This window comes from Mytilus edulis, chromosome 11 (assembly GCF_963676685.1).
Source record: "Mytilus edulis chromosome 11, xbMytEdul2.2, whole genome shotgun sequence".
NCBI classification, from domain to species: domain Eukaryota; kingdom Metazoa; phylum Mollusca; class Bivalvia; order Mytilida; family Mytilidae; genus Mytilus; species Mytilus edulis.
The window spans coordinates 74,485,405-74,495,927 of record NC_092354.1 but is presented as its reverse complement, the minus strand read 5'-3'; the positions used below and the strand labels follow the sequence as shown (position 1 = coordinate 74,495,927).

The following is a 10,523-nucleotide window of genomic DNA, read 5'->3' as shown; positions in this document are numbered from 1 at the left end:
AAATGCGTTTGTGTCAATCTTTTACAGTTGAAATGAATTTGTTATTATACGAATACTGTTGCATCTCCCAAAGTACACTTAAGATTTGTAGATTTAAACTGAAGAACATTTCAACAATCTGAAAATGAGAGCCCCGCCAAATAAAAAGAAGAATGAAAAATATCAGTAAAGGAAGTCACGCAGATGGCTGTCCACATAACTGTTTATCAATATGACTGTCTTTCATGAGATGATCCGCTGTCGATTAACCTGAGGTTAATGTTTTCTGAAGTCCAGTTGAAGTTGAGGAAAAACATTATGTCTTTGTTAAACAATTCGTCATCGTTTTACAATGATAAATTTGACATTATGATAATAACTAACCATACATTAGAAAATATAGTTCAATGAGCACATCATAATAATGTTTGCAACACATGCCAATTCACCAGGATTACAATTCAGTAGGTTTATACACGTGGTTGTCACGGCCAGTTTTTTTTTAAGTGAAATCAAAGACAATCAGGATTTAGGCGATATCAAAAATGTCGCAATCGATTGACAAAGACCAACAACAAACGCACAGACAGCAACAACGAGCAACATATGAAAACATATGACTTGGATATGAGTTATCTCAATTTTATTATAGCGCTATTTGATCAACTCGATTTTAATGTATTACAGAAAACTACAATAGTCTTTCAGATTATTACGAACATTAATAAATCATTCATTAACGTGGTGTAGTACAAGTACCTTTCATGTTGATAGATACGATACTGTCATAACTTCTCATTAGGTCTGGCATCTTTACCCATGTATAGTACAAGTACCTTTCATGTTCATATGTACTATACCTTCATAACTTCTCATTTGGTCAGATTTAATGCACAACAGTGCAGTACAAGTACATCTCATGTTCATAGATACGATACTGTCATAACTTCTCATTAGGTCTGGCATCTTCACCCATGTATAGTACAAGTACCTTTCATGTTCATATGTACTATACCTTCATAACTTCTCATTAAGTCAGGTATAATACATCACAAAGTAGAACAGGTACCTCTCATGTTTATAGACATTATACCTTCATAACTTCTCATTAGGTCAGGAGGTATTTACCTAAGTATAGTACAAGTAACTTTCATGCTGTTGGATATTTTACTACATAACTTCTTAATAGGTCAGGTATTATTCATTAGGTTATATTTAATTATGTATGGTCTTATCATTACCTATTCTATATATTAAACTTGTCCGTATTTATTTTATCTTCACAACATTTGAAAATGTTACAATTAGTCAAGATCGGAATATTTTTGTGTGGTTTCTCATTTACGTCTGCACGTAAGTAAATTTTGAGAAAAACATTAAGTAGTTTAATAAATACATTTTGATTTTTTATGCAGAGAAAAATATAAAAAAAAATAAAAATGTCTTTCAGGCGAATTCGATTTAAATTACTTTTATTCAACTCAGATAGCAGCCTGAGGGTTTAAAGAGAATACGACAAACAAATTGAGATCAAGGATATCTCAAGAATAATTATTTTACCTCAGAAGTTGGTAATTCGTATTACATACCTAATATGTAATGTAAATTGTTTTGTTTTGTGTGTACTGTACAGATGGATAACACTTTTTTTTTTAACTTAAACAGTGTTGTTCATTTTGTTGTAAGGCCCGACACAGCGGAAACACCCATCATTCAGGGTGGGATGTATGTATGTCCTGTATCTTCCTCCTTTTGTAGGAGCACCAACATGGGTTATGGTGTAAAGTTAGACATTTAACACACTGTATCGGTACGGATTTAATATGGCGAATTTGCCTACCCTGTTGTCTTGCCTGGCCGTGACCGGTCTTACTACCAGAAAATTAACATTCCCCGTGAACATAAGTACACATCCACGTCCGCCTGTAGATACACATTAAGTGCATAAGATGTGTTGTAACAACTGAGGGAACCGTAGCTACCCTGCTATGAGGTTTATCAATATGGGCAGACATATTATAATATAACAAAAATATGACCAATAATCTTTATGATCTATACAGATATTTCACATGACCAAACAAGAAAAACGTCAAAAAGAGCAACACCACTCTGCAAACTATTTCACTTCAACTTGTTTACTTAACATTGAGATCCCCTTTTAAAAAAACCCAGAGGAAATCTGATGTCCTCTCTGATTATGAGCCCTCTCCTTTTACATGTTACCTTTTTTTGTGCTTTAGGATTCCAAGATGACCACTATTCACTCCGTCGATACCCGTTTGAATTTATATATCTGGTGTATTTGAAACTCCTGTTTGCAATGAAATGAGTTATTGGAATATATACCACTATACGTTAAAAAAATAACAACTAATTCTGTAATCACATTCCCTTTAAAATTGAAATTTGAAAATGTACATTCTGTCTTATCTAGTTTTATTAGACGATGTATGCAGACATGGGTGGGTGCACTTTCGGGATAGATGTTACATGTTTGCTACAGAGAAAGAAACTTGGACAAATGCTGAGGTGAGCAACAAAAGAAAACAAACAAAACCCAACATTTTAGATAAGTAAATACTAATCAGCACTCAGACTACACGATATCTTTATTGTCCAATAATACACTTTATATCCAATAATATTGTATGGTTAACTTCTGTGTGTACAATGTATACTAGTATATAAAGTTGTTGTAATTTTACCCTTGACTTTTTTTAACTTAGTACAAATATAATTGCATTGTTTAAAGATCGTTGTTGTTTGTGTTGTTATAACAGGAACCTTGTAATTCATCGCTGTCTTTTTCAGTTTCGATGCCGTGTTTTTGGAGGACATCTAGCGGAAATTGAGGATGCTGAGACAAACAAGTTCCTGAAAGATACAGCACAAATGAGGAATGGAAATGGTATATTAAGTTATATCTGTACTCAACGACTTGACATAATCGTCTTTGTGGAAGTAATATTTAGATTAAATTTGGTCACACAAATTTATTCGTCAATGTGATTCAAGCGATACTAGTTTTTTTCCCCGGAGATGTATTACTTTAAAAGTATTAACCTTTTGTACAAGAACAACATCATAAAAATACTGGTTTTTATTTTAATACACATTTGGAAAGAGTGTTATTCAACAGGCACCAACAAAGTGGAAAGCGATTGATATAAATTGCAACACTTGTTTCCCAATCCACTATGAAAGAATTGGGTTTTACCTTCAAAAGGCTCTTACATTGTATGTGCGTTCTTATATATGATAGAGCATGTAAAATGTGCTCTTATCAGAAAAAAACTTGGCAGAATTTAAGGTGTCCCTGTAGATTATCCTGATTTAACGCTAAAAGTTTGTCTCATAAAACATGTTTTGAAATTGTCATGTGAAAGTTAATAATCGAGACCTCCACCTGGTCGGCATATTCTGCAGATCCTAATGTGTGAGTTCTTGATTACACATCAAATATTTAACGTTAGAATTTAAAAACTTAACCAATCAATAAATCAGCCTTAGGCTATCAAATATAAAGTGTAAAATTGAAAACAACACGTTTATTAATTTCTTTCCGCCGAAGCGCTTTTCTGGATTTACCTTTATCAGGAACGCTCAAAGCCAAAGATTTGAAATCCGAAGATAGATAGGTATAAATAGCCAAATTCATCAAAAGCCAACTTTGCCTGAGGGAGTTGGAACCTTAGTTTCATGATAATTTCAAAATTAATTAACGGACAAATTTAGTAAAGTTTGTTAAATCATGGCAATGCCACAGCACTGACTACAGAGCTGGTGAAACCCTCGGGGACTGATAGTCCACCAGCAGAGGTATAGATCGAGTGTAAATGTCAGGCCCATTAAAAGTCTGGTTTAAAATGTATAGACACAAGTTATCTTCCATAATTACACTTCATGTTTTCAACGTCTTAATATATGATATAGGACCATTCAGAACGTCCAATCTAGTGATGTTTCAATATCAAAATGTTTTAAAACAGATTCAACAAGACTTTAACATAATCAACAAAATCAATAGTAAAAAAACTAAATGAGTAGACAAAAAGTAAAATATATACTTGTTTTCGCAGAATAAAAATAAGAATAAAAAAGTGTAAATGTTCAGTGTGTTACTTGTTCCCTAACTTTAAATAGATTTGCACCTTGTGTAAAAGAGGGGCAAAAGATACCAGAGGGGACAGTCAAACTCATAAATCAATGGCTAAAAATAAATAGACAAACAGGAAAATAATAGAATTATATACACACCATAGAAAACTAGAGTTCTATATTTTTGACTGCTTTCGTGATTTTCATATATAATACAGACGTGTTAATGTCTCGTTTTATATTTGTAAATGCTGACGTATTTTCGATCATATTTATTTTCAGATCAAAGACACCATTACTTCATTGGTTTGACTGACGAAGCTTTATTGGACGAGTGGGAATGGGTTGAAAGTGCTACCAAACCGAACTTTACAGATTGGGGTAATCACCAGCCAGATCACAATGGAAACGATGAACACTGCGTTTTATTTTATGCACGTGATCATTATCGATGGCATGACGCCGATTGTGACGACCATAATTATTTTATCTGTGAGGAGGAAGAAGTGAACTCAGGCGGAAGTATCATTGGTTGATAATAAATATGATTTGATATAAGTATGGATTGTGTTTTTAGCAATGTAGTCAAACAGATGTTGTTTACATTATTAAATGGTTGATATGCTTGAATAAAAAAGTACTGTATTACGTGGAATGTGTTTTAAAATGTCATTCAATTCTTATCACTGTACTAGTATGCATATTTTTAAGGTGCCAGCTGAAGGACGCTTACGGGTGCGGGAGTTTCTCGCTACATTGCAGACCCATTGGTGGCCTTCGGCTGTTGTCTGCTCTATGGTCAGATTGTTTTTGCTTTGACACATTCCCTATTTCCTTTCTTAATTTTATTATCATAGTGTTCTTGTTTTTTTCCTTATTTGAGCTATTAAAAACTGATGACACCGTTTAGCAATGCTACAGATAAGTGAAAAGGAAATATACATTGTTCGGATGGATATCACTTATTTACCGTTAGAAAACCAATTCCAACATTATATAGAATTCCACGTATATCACGATATGTCAGTTTGAATATTTTAAGTGCTAGACAAGCCTACCGTTTCATATTCCCAAATTCAACTGTCCCGAAAGAAAAAGAAATATTGTACCACACACGATGCAGAAAAATTTATATCATTGTAAATTCATAAAGAATGTACGTGAGGATGAAATTTTGTTTAAATGCTAAATCAATTAAAACCAAGACAGTTGAAAACATGCTCGATTTTAACTCCAATTATGCATACATGGTGGCCGTTTTTTGTTTGTTTGTTATTTATATTAGGGGAGGGGTGTAGGCTTTGCCCGTAGCAATATCCGTTACATTTCAAAATAAAGTGACTCCAGTGCATTGCTGGCGTAAATATGATTTTTTTTTTCTTTGTACATTTCATTTTTTGTTCTATCTAAATGTATACTGTCCTTTTTCAATAGCTATGCATTCAACATTGTTCATATGTCGCGTTCAAAAGATTGCGTATTGTCTCTATGTGTTTAATATGTATCATTTAGTTTGATGGCCTGGATAAATGCAGAAAAAACATATTTTTCTATTTCAATCAACCTTTTGTGTTATACGATTTAGAAAATAGAAGCTAAATATGTTATAAAATTAATAGTTACATCTTATTTGTCAACCAGTTAATCTTCATTGAGCTAGTACCCCGTACACGGATTCGATTTGCATGTTGTAAATTGTAGAGAGACATACGGTGTTTACGTAAACATGGTCGTTAATCCTTGTTTGTCAGCATATAGTTGGATTAAAACAATAGAATAATGTGAACCATGTAAAGTACATATTAGATGCGTTTATAAACATTGAAACCATATAATTTGATATGCAATTCATCTTCAGCCATTATATATTATAAGAAGACAATACCAAGTGGCACAAGTTCAAGGACTTTTCATCTCAAGGATTTGATAAATATCTAATATGTCAGGTATTTCTGTATATGTGATCTAGTTCTGTGTTGTTTGTACTACTATATATTGAACCTATTCCTATTGCGGTTATCTCTGGATCATTTGGACATGTCTCAATTATTTAAATTCCTAAGGCTCTGTGTTTTCTCCTTTTCATCTGCACGTGAGTAAAAATCATCAGAAATTTATCAAGTTGTACACAAATCTTATAAGTGGATAATGGTATTATTGGATTCGTTAGAGTAAAAATTCCTTTAAAGAAGTAGTTGCAGAACGTAAGTTAAGGAATTTCGTTTTTTTCAGTTTGATAGTGTTTTTGGACAGTTTTGGTTAATAAGCGTTATAGTTATCAAAACAACTCCCACAGATTCATTCTATGTTGATCTTAGATTTATGATGTCACCTTTGACTGCATGTTAGCTCCTCGGTATAAATTTAGAGTGTAGAGCTTTTTTATAAGAAGAACGTATTCACTATAATTGTTAATCAAACCGCCATGATAATATTCAACATTTATTCGATGTCTATTTAAACAAATATTTAAATACTCTCCTTATATTCAATCTCACAATTTTTCAATAGTTTTGGACTTATGGATTGGAAGTATAAATAACTAACATTCTGCAGTTTGACTTTTCTTATATATTGTTAATATCTCCTATTATGATTCATTTTACCTAAAATTTGTTTTGGAATTTTTGTCAGATTTTCGAAATCCTCTGGTTTTATCCATTCGAATGCCTTAAAATATTTTGCCCATGAACCTCTATTTTTCTTTTCATAAATCTTTTACATGTATGATTATAAGCCGTTTCTTTAAGTTTTATAACATTTTATTTATTTCTTAATAGTTTTTGAGAACTTTAACTGGTCATTGATAGAGCTAAGAAAAATCAAGAGAGAACATTTTCCCGCCAACATTTTTATGGCTTATATCTCGAAAACAAGCACATTGACCCCTATTTTTTTTTTTTAGCTTTTTTGGATCCTCAATGAATCCCCTATCAATATATACTAGTTTTATAGAAAGTTAATTATTTTGAAACTGAGCAGCGAACATCCTTAAGTAGACATGTCCTTTTCTTCAGTTTTACTGGATGAAGGATGCCGACATGGTTGGATGCATTTCCGGGATAGATGTTATATGTTTTCTACAGAAGAGGAAAGTTGGACAAATGCAGAGGTAATGCAATGGTTTCGAATAATAACGACGGTCTTATGATTTATTGAGAACAATATAAAAAATGTTATTAAATTCTGATGGTTCAATTATAACAATCATGTGAGAAAAAAAAATCACAAACATGCTGAACTCCGAGGAAAATTCAAAACGGAAAGCCCATAATCAAATTACAATATCAAAAGCTCAAACACATCAAACGAATGGACTACTACTTTCATATTCCTTACTTGAAATAGGCATGTTCGTAAGTATTAAATGGTGGTAATCTGTCGCTTCACAATAGAAATTCCTCACTACCAATTTGAAACGGCTGTTTTGTCGAAAGAGACATTAATGAATACTTGACAGGAATTATAGACAAGATCTGCTTACAATAATCTATATAAAATACCTGTATAGACTTTAAAGCAATTTTCATGATATAATCTATTTTTAACATGTGTTTAAGAAGGTTTGAATTAGCAATTTAGCACGTTTTATGTGCATTATACATTACTGGGGTTACCAAATACTTTACAATTGGTATTTGCTGCTTTTCCGCTAAGCACGCAACATTTAATAGTAAAAGCAAACTTAATAACTGGTCGACTCGGATGTGTCTGGGTAAGGTTACATGTCTCTCTGCAGACTGCTAAATCAACCTTGTTAAATAGCATATTTAAAATCCGACGCGTGTGTTGTGGTAAAGATAATTAATCATCCAGTTCATTTATTAGATTTTAGTTTGGTTTCTTTAACATTATACGATATATTTGGTTTACAGCTTGATTTAGTAGAAATACCGACATAGCTAGATTATAAAACAATTATATAATTACTACCACAATTTGATATTGATTAGAATTGTAATTTTCACTGTTATTGATAAATGTTATATCAACATTACAAAACTTATCTTGAATTCTATTCTGATTCTATCCTTTTTAGAAATTGAAATGTCACGTCACTTAGATTTGTGCGTTTATCGATTTGGTTAACGCGGCTGTGAATTTTTATATGCTGGTGTAGGTTATCTATCAATCCGTTTTATTTTGTAGTTAGTCACCGGTGTTATCATTTATATCTATTGTATAGTCCTTTTATAAAGACTTACTGTTTGCAAAAATGGGATGTTTCCTAGCCGTATTAGGCACAACTTTTTTGGAACTTTTGGTCCTCAATGCTTGTCAGCTTTGTACTTTTTTTGACTTTCGAACTTTTTTAATCGGAGCGTCACTGGTTGGTCTTGTATGGACGAAACGCGCGTCTAGCGTATTAAATAATAAACCTGGCACATTTTGTTAGCTATTATTCGTGTGTTTCTCTGTCCTATATGTTATGCTATTTATTAGTAATGTAGTCCTATCATGTAATACATGTACTGTCATTTTAATGTTATATTTAACATGTGTAACATTGCCATAAAAGCAGGAGGTGTGGAATGCCAAAAAAATACAAAACAGGTTCGACCCACCATTTTTTTTATATATTAAAATTTCCTGTACCAAGTCAGGAAATAGTCATTGTTAAATTATAGTTCATTTCTCTGTGTGTTACATTTTATTGTTGTATTTCTGTTGTGACGTTGTTCTTTTCTTATACTTGCTGTGTTTCCCTTAGTTTTAATTTGTAACCCTGAATTGTTTTTTTTTTCTCAATCGATTTATGATTTTCGCACAACGGTATACCTGTTGCCATATATAGCGTGTGGGTCATGTACACAGTTGGGTTAATATTTATTTTACATAAAAAAGAAGATGTGGTATGATTTTAAATAAAACAGCTTTTCACAAGAGACCAAGATGACACAGAATTTAACAACTACTGGTTCCTGTACCGCCTTCGACAATTAGCAAAGCCCATACCGCATAGTCAGCTATTAAAGGCCTTGTTTTTAAATTTCATCCGGATCCTTCAATATGTTTAAACAGTTTTGACCTAACAAACGACAATATGTATAAAGTGACTTAGACTCTTTATAACATGATCAAGACTATTTTAAATGTTCAGTAAAGACTTAAAAAACTTGAAGTGCAAATATGATTCAACGAGAAAGTCTCATTACTTATTTCAGTTTCGATGCCGTGTTTTTGGTGGACATTTGGCGGAAATACAAGATGCTGAGACAAACAGATTTTTACAGGAAAACGCCCGATTGAGGCATGCAAATGGTATTTTGCTTATTCTATCCTTGCACTTGTCTGTAGCTAGACACCAATATTTTCCAATTTCTACATAGCAACTGGGATTTTGCTTATTGGAAGTCTAATATACGAATTAAATATTGTTTGATTTACAGAGTTTTCTTCGGGTAGTTCAATTTAATATATTTCATACCTCAAATTATGACTTGAATTCCTTAATTAAATCAGTAAAACCGTTATCAAAGGTACCAGGATCATAATTCAATACGCCAGACGCGCGTTTCGTCTACACAAAACTAATCAGTGACGCTCACATCCAAATAGTTAAAAAGCCAAACAAGTACAAAGTTGAAAAGCATTGAGGACCCAAAATTCCAAAAAGTTGTGCCAAATACAGCTAAGGTAATCGTTCTTAAACTAAAACGTGTTTTTAACCAATTTGGAAAATGAATACATCAAGTTAAGTGCACGGCTATGGTATAATATTTATCAACCCACACCCTAACAATTCGTGAAGATACTTGAAATCATCAAATATGTGTTAAATACGTTTGACTTAATAGTAATATGAATTCCTTTCCAAAAATTAAACATGCTCTACAACTTTTTGTTTTCGATAAACGAAGCGATGTGGTCACAGTACACAAATCATCTTCTTTGCATTGTTTATTATTCTTGGTTGGTGTCTTGAATATCCGATTTATAGATAAATATCACTACTGATTCAGTAAATATAACACCTTTTATTTTGCTTAAAGAAATTTATTTTTATTTTTCATAGACAACAATTATAATTATTTCATTGGCCTAACTGACGAGGCGGCTCTTGATGAATGGGAATGGGTGCAAAGCGCTACAAAACCTAACTTTACAAATTGGGGTGATAATCAGCCAGATCATCAAGGCAACGATGAGCACTGCGTTTTTCTTTATGCAAACGATCATTATCGATGGCATGATGTGGACTGCGACGACCATGATTTATTCATATGTGAGGAAGAAGAGATGAATACAGGCGGCAACATCATTGGTTGAAAATAAAATTGAAAATAAGCTTGCATAGACATTTACATGAATTGTACTTAAAATAGGGACGAAAGATTCCTTAGGGAAAGTCAAACTCATAAATCGAAAATAAACCGAATACGCCACGGTCGAAAATGAAAAAGACAAACAGACAAATAATTGTACCCATGACACAACATATA

The 10,523-nt window shown here is 32.6% G+C and overlaps 2 protein-coding genes across 2 annotated transcripts; both read left to right on the top strand.

The window, feature by feature from the left end:
* The first annotated feature begins 1,256 nt into the window (after positions 1 to 1,256).
* Positions 1,257 to 4,638, top strand: LOC139496277 (perlucin-like). Its single transcript, XM_071284775.1, has 4 exons — positions 1,257 to 1,332; positions 2,417 to 2,511; positions 2,794 to 2,890; positions 4,363 to 4,638. The coding sequence occupies exons 1-4, from the start codon at positions 1,275 to 1,277 to the stop codon at positions 4,614 to 4,616; spliced, it is 504 nt and encodes a 167-aa protein (XP_071140876.1). The 5' UTR covers positions 1,257 to 1,274; the 3' UTR covers positions 4,617 to 4,638.
* Positions 4,639 to 5,982: 1,344 nt separating this feature from the next.
* On the top strand, positions 5,983 to 10,373 carry LOC139496276 (perlucin-like). The gene is made up of 4 exons (XM_071284774.1): positions 5,983 to 6,172; positions 7,098 to 7,192; positions 9,246 to 9,342; positions 10,097 to 10,373. Exons 1-4 carry the CDS (start codon positions 6,118 to 6,120, stop codon positions 10,348 to 10,350), a joined length of 501 nt encoding a protein of 166 aa, XP_071140875.1. The 5' UTR covers positions 5,983 to 6,117; the 3' UTR covers positions 10,351 to 10,373.
* The last annotated feature ends 150 nt before the right edge of the window (positions 10,374 to 10,523 follow it).